At 35.9% G+C, this 23,426-nt stretch overlaps 1 protein-coding gene across 3 annotated transcripts in view; it reads right to left on the bottom strand.

Moving 5' to 3' along the window:
• The window catches only part of wwp2 (WW domain containing E3 ubiquitin protein ligase 2), a 48,225-nt gene extending 25,064 nt beyond the window's left edge, over positions 1 to 23,161 (bottom strand). For 2 of the 3 annotated variants that reach the window (XM_079411920.1, XM_079411921.1), the window contains exons 1-10: positions 23,078 to 23,161; positions 22,393 to 22,487; positions 19,191 to 19,347; positions 18,842 to 18,963; positions 14,590 to 14,727; positions 9,488 to 9,566; positions 8,534 to 8,682; positions 5,899 to 6,058; positions 5,731 to 5,820; positions 4,716 to 4,890 (exon numbers count right to left, since the gene is read on the bottom strand). In XM_079411920.1, coding sequence (XP_079268046.1) covers positions 4,716 to 4,890; positions 5,731 to 5,820; positions 5,899 to 6,058; positions 8,534 to 8,682; positions 9,488 to 9,566; positions 14,590 to 14,727; positions 18,842 to 18,963; positions 19,191 to 19,347; positions 22,393 to 22,465 — 1,143 coding nt within the window. In that variant the 5' untranslated portion in view covers positions 22,466 to 22,487; positions 23,078 to 23,161. The remainder of the gene's footprint in view (positions 1 to 4,715; positions 4,891 to 5,730; positions 5,821 to 5,898; positions 6,059 to 8,533; positions 8,683 to 9,487; positions 9,567 to 14,589; positions 14,728 to 18,841; positions 18,964 to 19,190; positions 19,348 to 22,392; positions 22,488 to 23,077) is intronic. The other variant, XM_079411919.1, reaches the window with a different exon arrangement.
• Between the last annotated feature and the right edge of the window lie 265 nt (positions 23,162 to 23,426).

Here is a 23,426-nt window from a genome sequence, read left to right as displayed (position 1 = left end):
GCGTACAGAGATTTCTGAGCAGGCCTTAACCCTGCAGTGTAAAGATGCCTTTATGTTATTGATGTAAACTATAAATGTTACAGATATAAAGGAAGCATAAATTATGGCCCTACGAAATCCGTTTTATTATTTCCCAAATTCCGTTTTTTTCCATTTTAATATTCATAAACAAAAGAATCAAAAACATGTCTAATTCACTGAAATCATGAAACTTACAATATTAAACAGCAATTTATTAAAAAGTTTAACATAAATTACATTTAGAAATTTTTATTTGTAATTTTTTTTTTTTTATACCAAATTCTGTTTTCCGTTAACTTTCTGGATTCCATTTAATGGTTTCATTAAATATTAATAAATCAGAAGCATCTCTAATTAATTGATTTTATATAAAATAAAATAAAAATTATTATTATATTTATTTAATTTCTCTTTTTTTCAGAAATATTGTGTTGTGTATTAACATCTTTCTGATAAATAAATTCTGGTAAATAAATTGTATGCTAAATATTCCTTAAAAAATAATGTTTCTATAATAATCATTTTATTAGTAGTAGTTGTACTATCATTACATTAAGAGATATTATCGTTTCTTCGAGTTAAAACAAACGTTTATTTTGAGGGGTTGCTGTGAAGACCTTTAGGTTTCTGAGTGTATATGATATGATGATAGTTTTACTCAAAAGAAACTATAAGATGCTTATGAAATGGCTCTCAGAGCAGTTCTAGAGATCATGTTTGTGTTCATGTACTCGTATATTGAGGCGGCAGAAACTGAAAACACTGCGAGTGTCATGCGTGTTTTTTCAGAATAATATTAGCAATTTTAGCATCATATTTAAAAGCCATTTAGGAGGCCTAAACTGCAAATTATCAGTATATTTTGAAGCTATGATGGTGATACACACACTAAATTATTTTAATGAGGCAATTGCAGTACACACAAATTGGAAAAGAGTCTTTCCTCATTACAAACGTTCTTCTGAGACTTTTCCAAGGCATGGAAGCACTCTATTGTTTCAGATGAAGTTTAAAGTTGGGAAAAGGCTTCCCCATCTTACATTGGCCTTCTCTGGTTGTTATTGTTGTAAAAATGAAAAAGGTACAACGTTTTACATGGATTATTATCGTCTGCATGCCAAGACACACTTGGTGGATGATCCTATGCCTCAGATTCATTGGATTCGCGTCTTCACACGGAGCTGCGGTATTCAAACACTCTGAACGTAAAGGGCAGGTCCCGGCTGGTTAGTATGGATCCTGAGAACACGAGTTCCTTCATCTGCTGAAAAGGCTTATTGAGTGTGCTTTACAGAACCTACAGAGAAGTGCTGTTTGTGTACATAAATGACACCGTTGTGTATTCTAAAGTTAACAAAGCTCAAAACATCTTGGTCCAATTTTATCTTTGCTTATAAAATGGAGAATGCACCCTAAAGCTGAAGAAGAGGGTGTTCCATTCAAGAACGAAGCCAAACCTGAATTTATTTATTTTATTTTTTTTCAAAGGATTACTCCCGCAACAGAGTAATCATAGGAGAGAGAGAGATTGTGCATACAGCGGTGGCCAAAATGATTAGTACACTAGTATTTTCAGCAGCTAAAAATGGTTTTAAGTCAGTCTTTTGCTGTAGTGTGTCAGAAGGAAATAGTTTACATTTCCAAACATTCATTTGGCCATTAATTGTAATAATCCAGAGATTTGTGCACTGCACACATGCAGAGATCTGATCTGATCATCATCCAGTCTGTCTCTGGAATGACATGAAGAAACAGAACAAACTGAGACTAAATCCAGAAGAACTGTGGCAACGTCAAGAAACCTGACTTAAAACCATTTTAAGCTGCTGAAAATACTAGTGTTCTAATGATGTTGGCCACCGCTGTATATCTGTGCATCATATCTCTGCTAACAGTCAAGCTGCGATCTCGATAATTCAAAAAAGCAACATTGCTACCTCACTGCTTTTCATTAGTGAAGCTACTGCAGAGATAAACGTCCAGTTCTCCTCTGGCTACACAGTGAATGCAAATGTCAATAATTCAAGATTGAAGAGGTTTGCTTATCATTCGATTCAAGTCCTTATTCTGATTACTGTCTGATTACAATCCCATCAATGTCACATTAATAATACTAAATATTACTGTAACACTTTACAATAAGCTTCATTAGTTAACATTAGTTACCATGAACTAAGAATGAACAATACTTCTACAGCATTTACTAATCTTAGTTCATGTTAATTTCAGCATTTACTAGTGCATTATTAAAATCCATTAGTTAATTCACTGTGAACTAACATGAACGAACAATGAATGATTGGGCAATATTATACTGAAAGATAGGTGCTCACACGCAGTCTTTTCCAGAAACATATTGGTAAATGACAGTTTAGAGATCATGTATGAAAACATCCTTTAGAAAAATGCAAGTATTGCGATGCGTGAACAAAGCGTAAGATTATTGGTATGTGCAGGTCAAGGTCAAGACATGTTAACGTACGAAGTCTGCTTTGATTACTCCATGCTGTATATAGCACAGCTGGATCACAGAGAATGCATTTTTTGTTCCACTGCCTTTGCTTTTCTATGTAAGCATGCACTTGACAAAAACAAAAAAACATGTTTTTTGAGATCCTGCCTTTTCCATTCATCACTGCTGCAGCTCTGCAGTTGGATACTATTGTATGGCATCTTGTTTTTAAAAGCAAAAAACATCAGCCACATAAACATTATCAAAGAACATCACATTATGACTCAAGCCTAGCACGAGTTTAAGCACTAAGAACACTCCCGTTTCAATCAGTGAAGCCGTCTACACTGTATAATGAATACATCTTACATACCCTGCATATCTGTACTTTGTTGTTTTATGATGAGAGAATTCAGTCCGTGATCAAAACTCTTTCGTTTCAGCACAGACTCATCTGAACGCCTCTGATTGGCCATTGCATTCATAAACTCAACAGAATTGCCTGTGATTGGTTATAATGTGCAACCCTGTAAACGCTTAAATATAGAAATATAATGCTGAATGAGCAAATCTAAATTTAACGGCGTAATGGACATTTTCCATTTCATTTACACTTTCTTCGCAAATTTGTGTAATAGATTTAATTCAACTGTGCAAGCCCCCGTTAATTTCAGACCCTTGACACGCTCTACCTATGGTTATAAGCACAAGAAAATAACATGTTTATGACTAAATTAATAACTTGATCAGTTTCATCATCATCATCTATGACTTTTTTATTTTTATTTAAATCCTTATTCATTTCTGTTGTGGTCTGCTTTGCCAAGTCACTGATTGTCAGTACTGCACCATCCATTGTACGTTACTTTATACGTTACTTTATAAACCACCCACTAATCTTAAACTACCTACAGTATAGGAACATGGGTTTAGATTGTTTATTATTCCCGTTAAATTGAATTTTCAGCAAACATTACTCATTACTTAAACATTACTTGTGCTGTGTCATTCATGTTTTGCTTTGTTTTTTCTGGAAACTATGACACACTGATATAGTACATTTCAAGGATGTGTTAAATTTAAGTGACAGTAAGCATTTATCATTTTACAATGTTTCCATTTCAAATAAACGCTGCTCTTTTGAACTTCCTGTTCTTCTGAGGTCAATTCTGTCTTATTCCTCTCAGCACATCTGCTTCCAGAAACAAACAGCAGCGAGATGAACTTGAAGAGAAGTCTCGCTGCTTTGTTCGCTGTGATGTGGGCGCTTACATGCCGCGGGTCTCTCGTGGATGATTGTAATATCAATAGTGCACTCAGCACGTGGAGATAATCTATAATCTATCTAATTAGAGATAATGAAGTCAGACCAGACGGGAAGGACTGGACATCGCGCTGGTTTCATACGGATTAATTTACCAGAGAATATTTGTTTTCGACATGACTTACTTCATTTAAAAGTAGACATGTCAAGCTTTCTATAGATATATCTCATGTCTGTGTGTCGAGTATTCACTGAGTTTCAGTTCATTTTAGTGACGCGTTTCAAACAGATATGTGCAGAGACTGAAAGCGCACCCTGCTTATTTTCTTCATTTTACAAAAGCACAATGTTTTGTTGATATTGGGAGTGTACACAAATAAATAAATAAATGCTGTATTACTCTTATATGTACGATCAAAAATGACGGAGCATTTTAAGCTCTTTTCGCTGTTATCATTAAAAATGCAAGTGGCGTCGCCAAGCGCCACCATCGACCCCAGGAGGTTCATAAACAAGGAATCCTGAAAAAGTCACCATTTCCAGAGAAATATTGGGCAACACAACTGTTTTCAACATAGATAATAATCAGAAATGTTTCTTGAGTGCTGGTCAATAAACATTTCTGATTATCAATGTTGAAAACAGTGGTTTACAGCATATTAGAATGACTTCTAAAGGATCATGTGACACTGAAGACTGGAGTAATGATGCTGAAAATACAGTTATTTTAGATTTTAATAATATTTCACACAAAAGAGAGACTTCTCCCCAAAGAGAAGGCATAAAGAACTGATTGGCATGAAATACAGCACTAACATTTACATCCCAATCTGTGATGGATGCTGATTTATAGTGCAACCTCTAAATCAGAGCTCAGTACACAGTTCTGTTATGTTGTTAGCCCTTTAGTGTGAAAGAAGTAAAAGACATGCGTAGCTAAAAAGCACTTTGCTTATGAGGAGAATGAAGCGTGTTGACCTGGTAGAGGTATCTCTGGTTGAACTGCTGCATAGCTCCCTGCAGCTGGCTGCGCTGAGACTGCCACTGCTCATAGTTGCGCACAGACTCCTCAGTGGGCCGCTGCCACGTGGTGGTTCTGGTGTTGTGATCCACATAGTAGAACCTGCCACGCTGATCCACGCGCTTCTCCCAGCTACAACAGACACCAATCATGGATTAGCACCAGCCCCAGATACGTGTATAAGTGGCCATGCACAAAAGCAAACTATAGACACTCCCAGATGCTGTTATTTTTGGTTTTCAAATGCTATCTCACAATAGACAGTGTCTTTGATCTTTTGCTATGTTTTAGGGTTTTTTCAGCATCTTGTGCCATTAGACTAAAAGTAGTTCAGGTTTTTTTAAAAATGCCACAAGCGCCTTCATTCTGTGTGAATACAGAGCTACAGACGGGGACTACATGGGTGCATTTTGTGACCTTTTCTCCTGCCAGTGCAACTTAGTGACCTTAAAAAAATGCCCTTGTGGCATTTTTTAAAAACCTTACTAAAAACTACTTTTAGTCTAATGGCACAAGATGCTGAAAAAAACACTAAAACATGGCAAAAGATCAAAAGACACTGTGTATTGTGAGATAGCTTTTGAAAAACCAAAGATTGAGTAAAGGTAATTTACCCATTACCTTTACTCAATTTACCTAACTAATATTTAAATTTCACCTATAAAAAAATGAAAATAAATTTACATCTGCACACCAACTCAAGCTACTGCTACTGAAAGCTCAAGCTTCCAAAAGATGGCAAAAAGAATAAAGATTTAAATGCAATAAAACTGTATTTCACCCTTTCGATAAAAATCCTCAAAAGAAATAAATCAAACAATAAATCACACAAACAAAAGTTTAACCCTAATCTGAAATTATTTCACCTTTTAGAGTGTTGAAATAAGATTTGATGTTAATATGCTAATTGCTAGGGACGGACTGATCTAGTAACTCTTTCCCTAAACATTAGTGATAAAGACAGATACACACCCTGGTGGGAGGGGTCTCTCCCATGTGGTGGTCTTTGTGTTATGATCCACATAGTAGACTCGTCCATGAGGGAGAATTCGCTGTTCCCAACTACAAGAGATAAAAACACTGAGCAAACCGATACGGCATGTGTTGATGTTTGAATTCAGCCGCAGCTCTGTGCCGTACCCAGCAGGCAGTGCATCGCTGGTCTGTGTCTCTGTGGCTGTACTGCTCTGGTCGGTGGAGGACGGGGTCTCTGTGGCTGGTGGCGGGGCAGAACTGTCCATCTCAGCAGAGGGGGTTGAGCTCAAGGAGGGTGAGCCATTAGCATCTGTCTCACCTTTACCTGAGCAAAGAACAACAAAAAATTCAATTGAACACCATCGTACCAAAGCAAACCACTCAAAGAGTGTTTACTGGGGATGATATTTATATATTATGTCTACGGCTGTCAGTTTAACACGTTAACTTAATTAGTTATGAAAAATAATGCAATTAAAATAGTTTAACGCAGTTAACGCGCTGGCACGTCATGACAAATACAATGCAGGATAACATCTCCATAAATGCAGTTATGCCCTAAAATTCAAGATATTGAGGCAAAAATGCTGAGAGTTTTTGTCTCATATTTATATCATACGATAAGCGATATCACACGAGCAGCGAGAGCATTATTAAACGAGTGGTGATTTTGTCCCGAATATAAGGAGTTGTGATTTTATACAACAGTTCAGTAAATAAGAAGTTAATATTGTGTTATATTAACAGAATATTAAGTTTTTGCTCAATTTAGCAGAGGACATATTACCTGTAAAGCCACAGCAGAATTGTTGTGCGTCTCCGAGCAACACAGCAGTGTTTAGTTTCTGAATGAATCCGAATTTTGAACGAATCATGTGAATCAATGATTCAAAGCCCATTCATAAAGAGAGCTGTTTGAACGAATCGAATGAATAAATGACTCGTAAAGACCTTTACTGCCACCTGCTGGCAGATTTAGTTTCTTATTTACTTTAATAAAATAAAAACATTAAAGGTACAGTTAATCCAAAAAAAAAAAAAAGTGTCATCATTTACTCACGCTCAAATGTTTCTTTTGTGGAACATAAAAGAAGGTATTTTGAAGACTGTTGGTAATAAAGCTGTTTTGGTTACCAATGACTTTCACTGTAGGAACAAAACGTTTCTCAAATTATCTTCTTTTATGTTCCATAGTTTATGTTACGCCGTTGTAGCCTAAATGTTTATGTATAATAAATGTTATGTTAAATCAAATTAAATATTTCTTTCTAAAGCTACAATTTGTAATGTCTACTTGATACTTTCTCGTTTAACACAAAAATAGCTTTAAATAATATTTTGTGGGTATTTTCACAGTAAAATTAATTTTGTGTTTAATTAATCGACACGTGTAATTAATTAAATATAAAATTTGAATCGACTGACAGCCCTAATTATGTCATCATTTACTTCCACTCATTTCAATCCAAACCCCTCAGACTGCGAAACACAAATTAGGATATTTTAAACGAAACCTGAGAGGTTTCTGTCCCTCCAATGAAAGTTAAGGTAACCAAAATATAAAAGATCCAAATATAGGGTATTAAAGGCATTATTTGAGCTTCTGTGTTTGCCAAATGCGATGCATCGCTGAAAAAAAATGGTGTAGAAATCATTTTCATTCAGAAATTGCTTGTAAATCTCACAAATAATTACAAAGAAATGGCAAGCAACACATTGAATTGAATGTAAAACTTTTAAGTAGAAGAACTGAAGTAGTATTTTCTTGTAAAACATACTCCAATAACCTTAAAACTTTGACAAATTATTTTTTTTTGCAGTCGCGACCTCTCAGAAACCTGTAAGAACAATCTTAATTTGTATTTTGAAGATTAACCAAAGTCGTATGGGTTTGGAACGTCATAGAAAAGAGTACATCATTACATCATTAAAATTTGTGGTTGAACTATCCATTTAGGTGTCAATCAACTGAGATTTTGCTATTATGTTTTATATATATCATTTTTAAAGCTGACGCTGGCACATCAGAGGAATAAAGAAGCTTGCATGAATAAGAAAATAAAGGGTGGGATGCGCTTATTATTAAAAGCACAACAATTCTTACTGTCCTTACATGTTTTGTCAAAATAAAAGCACCTTTGTGAATTAACTAGTGCTGTCGAATGATTAATCGCGATTAATCACATCCAAAATAAATGTTTTTGTTTACATACAATGTGTGTGTGTACTGTGTATATTTATTATTTGTATATATAAAGACAAACACATACAGCATATACTTTTACATGTATATTTTTATATTCATATCAATTATATCATAAATATATATATTTAATATATATAAACATAACATACTTTTCTTAAATATATACATGCATGTGTTTGTATTTATATATACATAATAAATGTACACAGAACACACATATATATTATGTAAACAAACTTTTATTTTGGATGCGATTAATCGCGATTAATCGTTTGACAGCACTAATTCTTATATTTTATATTATTTATAAATAGATAAACTTTTTTTTCTTAAATATATACATGCATGTGTTTATTTATATGTACATACATAATAAATGTACACAGTACACACACATATATTATGTAAACAAACTTTTATTTTGGATGCGATTAATCACGATTAATCGTTTGACAGCACTAGAACGAACACATTGATTATATAAGGTGATGCGTGCTCATCTCTATCACATTATGTTATGATCATAATCCATAGCAGCCTGAGTGAGTTTGTATGTTTGTACAGTGTGTGTGTGTGTGTGTGTGTGTATCTGACCAGCACTGCTCAGGCTGTTGATGGCCGTCTTTGAGCTGCGGCGGCATGCATCATCCGCAGCTTCTCCGTTCAGTTCTCCATTCGTGAGAACAGCTCCTCCGATGTCCGCTGGAGAATCTCCACAAGAACCCACAGAATGAGTTAAACTTCTGGAAATATATGAGAGATTCATATCAGACACAGCGTTGTTATTGTACATTATTTCTGTGTATTTCCAGTCATGCCTCTGTAAACCCACACCCAGTGAATATGTTTAATTATGGGTATGTCCAACCTATCTGGACATGGGGCAAGTATTTATAGCAAACATCCTGTAACACTCCCACGGAGGGTGCACACAATTTGCTAGATTGCCCAAGCAAATTCTATTATTTGGGATCTTAGTAAATCAGGCCTAGACTAACTAGATAACGTTTATGATCAAAATTTGCTTATGAAAAACATTTGCTTGCCAGTCATGATTATTTGGAGCACACGTGTGGGTTTGGCAACTCCTGGTTTGATAGAACTGACCATTTTATCCTTTTAATTGTACAATTAAGCAACAGAATTTCTTACAAGTAAATTGTTTTTTAATTTAAATTTTTTTTAAATGATGAATTATTTGAATCATAATAAATAATTATGTGTGTGATGTTCCATACACAGTAACCTATGCAACAAAAAGCTGATATGCTCTACTTTTTTCTTCATTTATTAATTTTATTATTTAACAATCTGGTTCTGGTTACGGAAAATAACCAAAAATTGCAGTGTATTCAATTCACTGGATTACTCAAAAATAGCGATCATAACACTAACCCCTAACACCAACTTGTGATTCTTCAGCCCATTTAGGAAACAAGGCTGTGTTTACCAGGACATTAGAGAGACAGAACAACAGAAGACATGAAACAGGAGAAGCAGAAACTTCATTATGAGTACTCGGTGATAAACAGAGATATTTGTGCTGACCGTGTACGGGGGCTGCTGGTGCTCGGGCTCTCCTCACTACGAGCTCTGTGCAGATTAGACCTGCTCGAGTGAACTCTCTCTGCACAGACCACAAATACACAAAATCATCATTAGGACTGATTCACATACATCACGCAGAAAAGTTTGTCATTTCTACCCGGTGACCATGCCTTACAGAAGAAAAACCCGTGATGCATTTAAAATTACATACTTTTCATGACTGCATGATTGAGAATTTCACATTAACAATTAATTATCTAATGCTGTATTATGCTCCAAAAGGTACAGAGACACCAAAGCACAAATTGGAAAGTTCTGGTCATAGTATTACTCAGAAAACCTCCTTGTTGTAAAGCATGAAGTAGTAGTGCGTGTTGAGTGACACAATATTATAGAATATACTGAGAGCGAGCTGACAAACATACGATTACGCCCATGCATTTATGAGCTCAGTTCTGGTTTTATCCAGTTTTCTGCATTTACACCAGTAGATGCTCATGTAATCTATTTCATGTTACGATCTAACATCTATTAGTTTAATATTTAAGAGAGTTCACTTTCATTTCCTTCTAAGGGCGTAAGAAAGACACCCTCATGTTGATCCAAACACCAAAAACGTGATGCTTACGAGATATTTCTTTCCATTTAAAATGTCCATATGGCATGTGTGCTATAGTTCAAGCCTGACCAAGTCATACAATATTTATAATAAAGCCAAGTAATTGACAGAAAATCTTTACCTCCTAGTTAGCTCTCAGACTTGTGTGATTTGAACATGAGCACAAGACACAAAAGAAACAATGAAATTTGAAAATAATTTTGTCTAAACTGTCTTTTTTTTTGCTGTTTCTCACACAAATTTGTTGTTCAGTATATGGAAAGAAAATAGCATGAAAACGACAAATTGTAGTTTGGACTCCCATGAGGGGAACATTCTTGGACAACCATGGCTTTAATACTAACGTGCATCTGAAATTGAATTAAATACATTTTGACGCTGCTTGACGTGTTGTTGCTCTAAATGAATCACGTGTTTGCATTTTCCTTCTGTTTTAAGTAGTTTAACATGAAAGTGTGTGTTAATAAAAGGCTTGAACTTGTAAAACTCAAATGGAGCGGCATTAAACCTTTTATTACAAAAATCATAAGTTACTGTAAGAAAGTTTGAGGCTTAGTAAGTTTGAGCAAATGTTTCTGTTTACTGAATGTGTGTGCCATTCCCAGGTCTGTACACAAAGAGCTGTTTATGTAGTGCAGCGTGTTTCAGAAAAAACCTCCAAGGGGAAATGAGGGAAAACATTAAACCAACAAGAGCGACTTCAGAGCGAACAGAGGACCCTAACAGAAGACCCTAACAGACTTGCACACACTCAAGCTTTATCCACCGCTGAAGGTTAAACACTGAGAGAAAACACACTCCAGATCTACGTGGCTAAAACCTGAATCTGAGAGGCCATCACAAAGCCATTTCACATGTCAAACAGCCAATATGTGTGTAACTGAAAGATAAAGTCAGACAAATCACTGAAAAAACAACCAGAACAAAATCATGAGCAACAGATTCATCATCTCCAGAACCACAGTCAAGTCCTTCATAGACACATGCATAAGAAGCATTTACACTCAGAGCTTGTATTGGTGTTTATTACAACCTCATGCATGGTTTAAGCAGCTCCAAACACATCTATATTTCAAACTGTGTTTACAAAAGAAGATTTTCACAAATAATTCACAGATTTCAGAATGACTAAAACTGTATGAGTAGCATATTAAATGTAGGACTGACAATTATTTGCTCATCAACTTATTTGTTGATATCTGTAGTTATAAGGGCAGCAAAACGATTAATCACATTAAAAATAAAAGTTTGGGTTTACATACTATAGGTGTGTGTACTGTGTATATTTATTATTATATATAAATACACACATATGTATATATCTAAAAAATATATTTGTATGTATATATATTTATACTTGTACTTAATTTATATAAACAAATATTTTATGTATAAATCTAAAATTGTTCCTTAATATATACATGTATGTGTTTGTTTGTGTGTATATATATATATATATATATATATATATATATATATATATATATATATATATATATATGTAAACAAACATACTATAAGTTATTTTGATTGCGATTAATCATGATTAATCGTTTTGCAGCCCTAGTAGCAATGCAATATTGGTCATATATTTTCTCATCTAGTTTTTTCTCCCATAAATAACAATCTTTACACATGAAACCCAATAAACAGCAGTAAAATCTTTTCCAGTAAATACAAATGTACTTCGCATAGACTGATGCTTTCCGTCTTTTACCCAAACTACTATTATTGACGGCTGTTTTCATTTTAGCATCTATCCATATTGACAATATTTTTATTTGAGACAGAATGTGGCTGGAACAGCTCTGCGAATGTGTCAGAATTAGAAACATCCGTAAACTAAAGACACAACACGACTGCTACAGACGCAATGCAATGCAAAGGACACCTCTGAGAGACGACTGATGCACAAATGATCTCTAAACAGAAAAATGCTCTTATTTTCCAAGCTGTATTAGTGAAAATTGTCTTTGCTGCTTATGTACTTGATCTTTTGTTCAAAATATTCAGAAAAATCTGACCTGAATTTTTTTTTTCTCCAAAACGAGTACCACAATTACAGGCACGGCTAAAAATTCCTCACTGAGATACATTCCCATTAATTTTGTACTATATTTTTTGTGCGATTAGGAATACTTCAGTGGTGAGACTTGACTTCCTCTTTCATTGGAGTACAAATGTGAGGTGACATACAGACCAAATTCCTCTTCCATTGTGTTGGAGAGCAACACAAATCAGGAAATGGCTATATATTAAAAAAATAAAAATAATAAAAAAAGACAAATTGTTGAATTTACATCATCAGAGCAATAATTAGGGAGTTAAATCTATTGGAGATGTTAAGAATCAGCCTGGAAGAGGACAAGTCTTCACTGAATATTTTGAATGAAAAACCAAGAGAATAAAAAGCAAAGAAAAATTTCCACAGCCTGTTTTACCAGGGGTACTGATATTGGTGTAGGGAACTGTGTGTTTATGCAAGGAATTATTAACAACAGGCTGTTAAATCATTGAAAAATAAAGCACAACTGGGGTGGTAACGTGGCCACGAGGGGTAGACTACTTCAGAAATATCAACACTACCACCTCACTACTAAAAAATGTCATGCACCTCTTCTCTGTGTCTGCTGCACGAATGCCACCAGTGTAAGTCTGTAACACACTGGGTATTACTACAATCATCATACTCAATTATTAAATTATGGAATCGATGCATTGAATTTTCAGATCCATTTTTACACCCCTTGCCCTGTATAAAATTGTGTAGAAATGTAGTATTTATGCACATCTTCCTTAAACCTTGAGTGTGAGTGTACACCTCTTCATTACATTCAAATGTTTTTAAAGGTAAACAGCATTTTTATACATATTATTAATCATGAATGCATAAATATCTATTTAGGAATTAATGTTTTTGAGCAGTCACACCACATTTTAATTCAAATCAATATTGCATGCTGACATATTTATTTATTTGACGGGTAGCTGTATAACAAGTACGATAATCTACAATACAAACCCTATTATTTAGTTATACAGGGTTAGGTATATAACTTTTCAAACATATAATATCATAATATCTTTCTGGCAGGTTGGATTCACATCTGAATCCAAATTGTGAATCCAAAACACTTCTGAAAATGTGTCCCTTGAATTTCAGCGGTTCAGGGACTTCTCTTCTCATGGCTTTAAATGAACATTAAATTGTTATATGTTGACTGACTGCTGTGTTGATGTCCCACGCTTTACCAGCTAGAGATGGTCGTTCACAAACTAAACTCAGTCTTTCTCCAGTAACCAGTGCTGGGAAGGTTACTTTGGAAATGTAATAGGTTACAGATGTTACCCTTTTTAAAATATAATAAGTAGTGCATCTATTTCAATTACTTTATTAAAGTAAAGTAACGATTAAATTTCATTGCTGTTTGATTACTTTTCCAAACTTCTAACGAATGTTTTCAACTGTTAAATCGTTTTCAAACATGTAAACCAAGAAGGGTTAACTTTATTTGTCAGACTTTCAAAACCCTTCATCACTTGAATTACGATCATAATCATTTCATTTTAAAGCACAGCACCACAAAATCAGACTTTAGCACCTCTTTTTACTTTGAGATCATTCTGAGATTAAATACAGATTTAACTTCATAAGAAATAGTTGAATGGTTATGATACTGTTTTTGAAATCTAATCTTTGCACAGCTATGGAGGGAAACACTGGCGTCTAACAATTGCTTAGAAAAACAGTCAATCTTAAAAAATAAAGCATATATATATAAACCTAAACAGGAAATAAAACCGTTATTAAATAAGCATGTGTCCTATTCTGTGTCCTAAACTCCTGAAACATTGGTATCTCATATTTTAGTGCAGTCAATGCAATTTGGGAAAGAAATCATTCATATCTGTGTATGAGTGGGAAAATAATCAGATGTAACCCCCTTTGCAATCACTAACATTTTTCTAAGTAACTGTAATTTAATAACTTTTTTTTCTCAGTCTCTGTAGATTACAGTTACATTTATATTGTGATTAAATGACGTACTTCTGTTACATGTAACTAGTTACTCCCCGACACCGGCAGTAACAGACTCAATCTAGTAGCCGTGCACTAACTGACACATGGCTGCTTCCCAGAGCAGCTTATTTCCAAGCAAAATGAGCGTGTGTGAGTCTAAACAGATCAGGTTTGTGAGTGGTCAGAAAACCCAATGACCTACTTACTGGGTTCTGTTTGCCAGTTGTGAGTACACAGAGGAGAAAAGCTCTCTTGTGAGCTTTCGCTGGGCCTCCTCTGGTCAAATTCGACTCTTTCCATTCCTGCCCCTCTCACCACAAACTCCGCGATTCCTGCGTTTAGTTTAGGTGGAGTCACAGCCAAGGCTCTGCGCACTCATGAATGTGCATTTGTTTGTGTGTTCTGTGCGTTCTCCGAGTGTTTTCTATGAAGTGTGCATGTGTGTCTGTGAACAGGACTTACTGTCTGGGGCAGCGCTGCCATTGGGCAGAGATCCTAGATCAACAACCAGGCCATCCAGACAGACGTTGAGCTCACCTCCTGCTACAACCGAGCCTTTGTTCTCTGTCTGTAGAACCAGACTGAGCTGAACATTCTCCACTGCCAGTCAAAGAGAAACAGAGAGAGAGAGAGCTCTAGTGCCAGCAAACACATTCGCTTTTCAGTTTGTTAAAACCTACATTTCATTTACATTCGTGACATTTTATTTGACTGATTCTTGGTTTTGGCAACATACTCAGTAGTTCATATTTTGTGTTTTAAAATAGCAGGGTAGAAGTGAAACTGGTTTAAAAGGGTTTGGGGGAGAGCTCAGCTGTTCATTTCAATCTATCCCATATTAGAACATGCGCTGACAATAATTAATAACTGCTGTCGGAAACTTATACAAGAACAGCAAACATTAAAACACTATGTCTTTATCTTCTTAGGGAAGCGTTAAAGAATCCGTTAAATTAAAATTCTCTCATAATTTATACTCATTTCCTCTATGAATTTCTTCCATGGAACAAAAAGGACATTACATACATACTGTCTTGTTTAAAAAAAAAAAAAAAAAAAAAAAAAAACTGTCTGATGGTAAAAGTTCAAGAATTTTTCTAAACAATGTGAAGGAGACAGCTGACTCAGAAACAACTTGACCAAAAAAAAAATAGGACTAACATTGTGGAGTGACGCTGCTCAAAGTCAAACCTCAAAACCTTTCCTGAAAAACACTGCACTGAGCTGAAAGGAACATGTGGTAAGTTTGAACAGACTTTGTCAAAAGACCCAGCACTGCGAGAGAATTTATTACAGGAGGTCACATGTTTTCAATCACAGACTTTTCCTCTTCTAGTATAAAACATTTGAAAAAGTTATGTTATGAACTGTCTGAGGTGATCAGCACAGATTTGAACCTTAATATTAGATAAATATGCTTCATTATTTATACAACATAACGTTATATTATGACTTATAGGCTATCTGCATGAAACGCCCCGAATGCATGAACATGTCTGCGTGGCTCTGAATGAACTCCTTTTGTGGACATGTTCTTCATCCAACAACGTGCAGAAACACGGCAACTAAACTCTAAAAATTCACAGCGTTTTATTATAATAGTGTTCTCATTATTATGTTATGTATATGACAGTCCCAGTCATAGTTATTAATATTCTGCATTGTTGTTTGTCCTGCTCGCGCTGCGAGAGATAATCACTACAATGAAGCGCTTTACTGCAGTGCAACTCAACCAAATGCATCTTGTATGAGATAAATAATATAGCCTATATACATGATATAAACCGGCTGAAATGTTTTGAAATCACTCATACCCTACCTGATCGAAAAAAATCCAGTCTTTCACTCTGTCTGTGTTAGTTTGAGTCTTGCTAAAGATTTAAATCCCTGCCGCCAAGATGTTTCTGTCGGTCACGGATTATGGAAAGTGAAACTTAAATCTAGGGGTGGTTGGATTTATTCACGCACGTTAAAATATTTATTTAAAGCTTGTTTCTTTTCAGATTCTTATTTACAGCATTATCTTAATGGGCTGTATTTTAACTCAAATCAGACATTTGAGCACCCCATATATATATATATTCACGGGGTGTTATGATCGTGTATATTCGACTGTGAGATTGGTAGTCAAATCAGGCTCCTCCTATCGGAGCATCGAATCTTCGACTATTCGGGGGTCACCCCAGTATTGGAACAATAAAGACAAAATTGCTCTGTTGGCTGTGGAGTCAAGACATTTTCAAATATGATTAAAAGATGAATATGAGACAAAACTACAGAATGTCACATTTTATTATTGGGTGATTCAACACGTAGATGTTTTACCAGCTAAGAAGTTCAGCACTTTTATAGTTTCATCCCTCTATCTGATGAGAGCATAAGTATTGGAGCAGTTGCCTCACAGGTCTTTCTAAGTGATCAGCTGTGTCCTGTTGCATTAATTCTTCAGATATTAAAAGCAGGGAATGTGTCGTATCAGTTATATCCATTACTTCTGTATTCTGAATCTTGCATTCGATGATGACACACACAAACCAGGATGAAGATGAGGGAGCTGACTTTGAGAGAAAAGCAAGCAATTTAGATGCTAAAAGAAAAGAGGAAGTCAATTAGAGCTATAGCAAAAACAAAGGGCATGGAGAAATCAAGAGTTTGGAAACCACCAGCGACACCAGCAACCAACAACGACCTGATCGGCTGAGAAAACAACAGTAGTTGATGACAGACAAATCATAAAAGCTGTGAAAATGAATCCTAAAAGACATGTCTGTAAAATCACCAACAGCTTCCAGAAAGCTGGGGTGATGCTCTGACAATCTACTGTCCTCAGGAGACTTTGACACAGAATTACAGATGCTACGTGATGGGAAAGCAAAAATGTGGAGAAAAAATGAGTGGGATGAACTCTAAAAGTGCTGTTCTTTTTATTTGGTAAAACATGTACGTGTTGAAACGGCTAATAATAAAATGTGAAATTCTGTAGGTTTGTCTCATATTCATCTTTTAATCATATTTGTAAATGTCTTGACTCCACAGCCAACAGAGCAATTTTGTCTTTACTGTTCCAATACTTATGGAGGGCACTAATATATATATATATATAGAACAAAATTATAATGTTGGCCTCTTATTGTGGTCAGCCTAAGGCACACCTGTGCAATAATCATGCTGTCTAATCAGCATCTTGATATGCCACACCTGTGAGGTGGATGGATTATCTCGGCAAAGGAGAAGTGCTCACTAACACAGATTTAGACAGATTTGTGAACAATATTTGAGAGAAATAGGCCTTTTGTGTACATAGAAAAAGTCTTAGATCTTTGAGTTCAGCTCATGAAAAATGGAGCAAAAACAAAGGTGTTGCGTTTATAATTTTGTTCAGTATATATATATATATATATATATATATATATATATATATATATTACACACACATGCATACATACACACACACATTCACTGGCCACTTTATTAGGTACACCTGTTCAATTGCTTGGTAACATAAATTGCTAATCAGCCAATCACATGGCAGCAACTCAATGCATTTAGGCATCTAGATGTGGTGAAGACGACTTGCTGAAGTTCAAACCGAGCATCAGAATGGGGAAGAAAGGGGATTTAAGTCACTTTGAACGTGGAATGGTTGGGATTTTCACACACAACCATCTCTAGGGTTTACAGAGAATGGTCTGAAAAAGAGAAAATATCCAGTGAGCGGCAGTTGTGTGACGAAAATGCCTTGTTGATGTCAGAGGAGAATGGGCAGACTGGTTAGAGATGATAGAAAGGCAACAGTAACTCAAATAACCTCTCGTTACAACCAAGGTATGCAGAATAGCATCTCTGAACACACAACACGTCGAACCCTGAAGCAGATGGGCTACAGCAGCAGAAGACCACACCGGGTGCCGCTCCTGTCAGCTAAGAACAGGAAACGGAGGCTACAATTTGCACGAGCTCACCAAAATTGGACAATAGAAGATTGGAAAAACGTTGCCTGGTCTGATGAGTCTCGATTTCTGCTGCAACATTCAGATGGTAGGGTCAGAATTTGGCATAAAGAACATGAAAGCATGGATCCATCCTGCCTCGTCTCAACGGTTCAGGCTGGTGGTGGTGGTGTAATGGTGTGGGGGATATTTTCTTGGTACACTTTGGGCCCCTTAGTACCAATTGAGCATCGTTTAAACGCCACAGCCTACCTGAGTATTGTTGCTGACCATGTCCATCCCTTTATGACTACAGTGTACCCATCTTCTGATGGCTACTTCCAGCAGGATAATGCACCATGTCACAAAGCTCAAATCATCTCAGACTGGTTTCTTGAATATGACAATGAGTTCACTGTACTAAAATGGCCTCCACAGTCACCAGATCTCAATCCAATAGAGCACCTTTGGGATGTGGTGGAACGGGAGATTCACATCATGGATGTGCAGCCGACAAATCTGCAGCAACTGCGTGATGCTATCATGTCAATATGGACCAAAATCTCCAATGTTTCCAACACCTTGTTGAATCTATGCCACGAAGAATTAAGGCAGTTCTGAAGGCAAAAGGGATCCAACCCGGTACTAGCAAGATGTACCTAATAAAGTGGCCGGTGAGTGTATATGTGTGTGTATGTATGCATCAACTGGCCTACTTATAATGAATTGCCGTTTTATTGGTGTTTGGAGTTTTGTTTGTGTGTGTCTGTTTGTGATGAACTTACTCTTGCCATCATGCGTTCGTAGAGTGTCCAGTAAGTCAATGGTGGCACTGCCCAGAAGTTCCTTCCTCAAAGTGTGACAACTCCACAACTTCAGATCCAAACGACTCTGAGGAGTCACGTTCCTGCACAAAAAATAAACAAAATGTGACCATGCAGCATGTGAATAAATGTGGTCATTTAATAAAGTCACCCAGAACTGACATTGCTTTTTTTTTAAAGATTTTAAGAGATGGTGTTATTGACAATTTTTACTTGGTTGCTGATGACTAACTCAGTAGTTTTAGGTAATTTGAAATTAAATAAGTAACCATTATACACTGTATATAATCTCAGTCACATAATGGCTTACAGGGTGAGGTCTTCATTCCACTGCAGCTCTAGGTGTCCAGTGCGTTTGCCCGTTTTCTTCGTTTCGCTGGTCAGGCCGTCAGCGGTCACCTCCACAAACGAACTCAAACGAGAGTGACGATTGGGCAGTTTAGGAGACTGAGGCTTAGCAGACAACACTGAACAGAAAAACAACAAACTCTTAAACATTCTGGAACAGAAGTTTAGCAAAATTTCAACGAGAAGCAGTACATTGTATTTTTGGCTAAATGACTGTGAATCAAACCATCACAGAGTTATACATCCCATAACATAATATTTACAATCAAAATGAACAAGAAGTAACAGTAATAACATTCAGTGGAGGCCCTAGCATTTTGGGGGCCTTAAGCACATTTTCTAAATTGTTCTTACTCTTACTCAGATTATTTGAACTGAACAGGACGATGAAATCACTCAATTAATGATCAACTGACTTTAACTGAAAATTGAGAGTTTACTGTTCTGCATTATTACACACTATTCTTCCTACTGAATACTATGAAGCTGCTTTGACACAATCTGTATTGTTAAAAGCGCTATATAAATAAAGATGGCATATATTTATCTTTGAAGACATATTTATTTCTGAAGCAAACTAACATAAGATTTTAGCCATTGCTTTTAGAGAAATGTATCCGCTGTCTGCAGAGAAATGTGGAACTGCAGCTTTTAATAATAAAAAAAATACACAATAAAATAATCAAGTAAACAAATGTTACAAAAATGGTTAAAGTGCCAATGAACAACTATAACGAACAAAAAAAAAAGAATCAGAACATTTTTAAACACTATCTAGATATCTTTTCTGGACTGGCATGTTTTAGTCCAGATTAAAATGTAAAAACATGGCTACTGTTTTGTGTTTTTTTATTATCTTAAAGATACAGAAAGCTGTGCAGCATTGCTCTGTGTACAGGGGCAACCGTAAATACAAGGATAATTGGGTAACCGCTGTATTTCTGCTAAATCTATAAGAGCCACCTACTGTCAGAGAGTGAATCTGCATCTTCATTCAGCCCATCTGCAGTTTTGTTCAGACCAATGCAAAACTACGTAAATGTAAAACTCAAAGTTTAGGGTCCCTGGTGGGCATGTGGGCCCTATGCACCCACTTATGTGGCTTTTGTCAGTGGTTCTCAATTCCAATCCTCACAATCTGCACATTTTATATGTTTCTCTCATCAGACGTTTGTTCTATTTGACCGTAAGTGCCCTGCGAAGTGGACTTCACAGGATATTCTGCCTTGATTCCAGTTTGAAGGGAGCGTACAGCGGTGGCCAAAATTATTAGAACTCTAGTATTTTGACTAACTAAAAAATGTTTTAAGTCAGTTATTTCTATCTTTTGCTGTAGTGTGTCAGTAGGAAATATCAGTTAACATTTCCAAACATTCATTTTGCCTGCAAAGCTACAGTACTGTTAAAAGTTTTAGACACTTGTGTAAGAATGCTGTAAAATGAGGATGCTGTAAAAAAAAATAGGTCACAAAAAGATTCTCTTCATCAACTAACTTCTATGAACTAAATTAAATCAATATTTGGTGTGAGCATCCTTTGTGTTTAAAGCAGCTTTTGTCCTCTGTGCACTTGAGCAGAGTCTCTCAGGAGCTTTGCAGGAGGTTTCTTGAAGCATCTTGAAGACAGTTCTTCTGGATTTAGTCTCAGTTTGTTCTGTTTCTTCATGTCATTCCAGAGACAGACTGATGATGATCAGATCAGATCTCTGTGTGGAGCACTGGTTGTTGTCAGACAAACTAAAATCTCACTGGATTATTACAATTTATGGCAAAATGAATGTCTGGAAATGTAAACTGATATTTCCTTCTGACACACTACAGCAAAAGATAGAAATAACTGACTTAAAACCATCTTTAGCTGCTGAAAATACTAGTGTAATAATCATTTTGGCCACCACTGTATATATTCCACTCAAAGGGCATTAAAGTGTGCGAGATGTGAATTTAAACTGTGTTTATTTACAGAGGTATATTATTTCACACTTCTCTAGTAAGTTTCATCTGTGTGTGAAGACGCTGCAAGTGCAAATCCATGAGTGAATGTTATAGCAATGACCCGATTTCTAGTCTGGCTTTTGTTAAACTCGTGCTTCTCCTTTTCCGGAAGTGAATATTTGAAAAGTGGAAATAAAACGCCTCAATAATAAATGTCATTAGGCATGCTTAGCTGTCAGTGTAGGGAGGTTTGTCCCAATAAAGTGGCATTTGTCTAATAAAATTTATAAGCATTACAATTTACACTTAATATGTTATTGCATGCTGTTTTATAATGTACTACGGTACTTAAGTATACATTTCTGCCAGTTGCTAAAGCTTCTATCTTAGTGTAAACAGAATTTATTTGCACTTAGTGTAACTAGAACATATATCGCTTTTCCCATTTAGTGTAACTGCCAAAAATATCATGGTTCAGTTAAAGACAGCTCGGTGCTGATTCAGTTTTGTTCAACAGGGGAAATCCGTTGAAAGAGGACTGTCTGAAACTCTTTTTCCCACTAAAATGCGCATCATCTCAGTTTATTACGTGAACATAACAAAAGATGTGATCGGAAAACAAAAGGCATTACATGCAAACATATATATATAGTCGCCAATGGCGACCTCAGCAAAAACTTAACTGCAAATTAATATTTTTGTTTTAGTTGCAGTCTGGAGCCCTGCAGTATGCACTGTGTACTGGGCAGTAAGCAGTAAGCAAGTATGCCATTTGGAACACAGCCGTGTTAAATATTCAAAACTGGAATTGAGAACCACTTGCTTATGTAGTAGGGATAACGTTACAATAATAAATGCAGCACAAACTGCTTCTTTCATTTTCGAAAGCAGAACAAAAAAGTTTTAGTAACAGAAAGACATCTTTCTGCTCCAAGACAGTTTAGTAGAGATAATATATTTATATTATAACAACAATTAAATAAAGCACAAAGACTATGATTCCAAGAATCAAGACCATCAAGATTCCTGTAAAGATATTCAGTCAAAAGGGAAATGTGAGTGAATGTGTCCTGCATGATCTAGCAGCGATGAAGTTATTATTCAGTGCACATCACCCTCTACAGGAAACACAGCACAGTGCAAAAACACATGCGTCACATCAGATGCAGATGAATCAATCACAGTACTGATGATCCATGGCACTGGATCAAAACAGGCTGCTTTTCCTACCTTTCAAGGTCAGCTGGGATTTCTCTGTGGCCTGAGAGCTGGCAGACTGAGACACACTGGCAGCTGCCATCATCACTTCACATCACATCACAGCCCTAAACACACACATCATCATCATCATCATCTCCAATAACACTCATATTTACTCAGAGCATAATAAGATCTTCATTGTGCTCTTCTGAAGCACAGACACATATTACAGTTCAAATCTGTGAAGGAATCGGAAGACAAATGCTGAGCTAGATAAAGATGAAGATGTGTCATAATGAAACGTGTGATTATTAAGCCTGACAGCTTCAAAGGTCACGAACTGCTTTTGGTTTTGACGAGTAACTTAGACACAAACAAACAGCAATAATATAACAATATAGCAATAACCCACGGTATACAGCAGGGTCAGCTGATCATAACATCACATTTATATTCGCCTCAGATTTAGACACATGAAAGACTCAACGGGAGGTCATTTCTGCAGTTATTTAACATTTATAAGCATTGCTCATTTTAAGTTTGATTTCTGATGATAGGTGAGTGACGCTGTTTGGCTAGCTACACATCATTTTTAGATCAAAAGTCACAATATAGATGAAATCAACAAGAAGAACGCTTAATAAAAGCGGACAGGCTTATATGTGATGTAACCGCTTTTCTGTTTATAATAACACAAAAATGTTTTGATCTCTACCTTTTATCTGCCGAGAGACTGTGAAGCGCTAACTGTCATTTCCGCTTTAATGTCAGGGTCATGTGACTCACAGACCAGCGCCGCGGTGGATCATGGGAGCGGATACTCTGATATTATTATTTTTTTATTTTTGCAACTATAACAGCCGAACACACTGGTATCTATATGTTTTTATTTATTTAATTATTTTTTTTGTGCATTATTATTATTATCTTATATATATATTCCCAAAGAAATGTAATTCATGTTTTGGAACCAGTCATAATTAATTCCATTTCAGTAAAATGGACAACTTGCACAACTTTATATATTGCAAGTCATTTTTTTTCTGCTTTTTATGGCTGATAGC

This window comes from Barbus barbus (assembly GCF_936440315.1).
Source record: "Barbus barbus genome assembly, chromosome: 48".
Classification (NCBI taxonomy): domain Eukaryota; kingdom Metazoa; phylum Chordata; class Actinopteri; order Cypriniformes; family Cyprinidae; genus Barbus; species Barbus barbus.
Note: the sequence above shows the minus strand (reverse complement) of the source record. Positions and strands in the feature narration are given on the sequence as shown.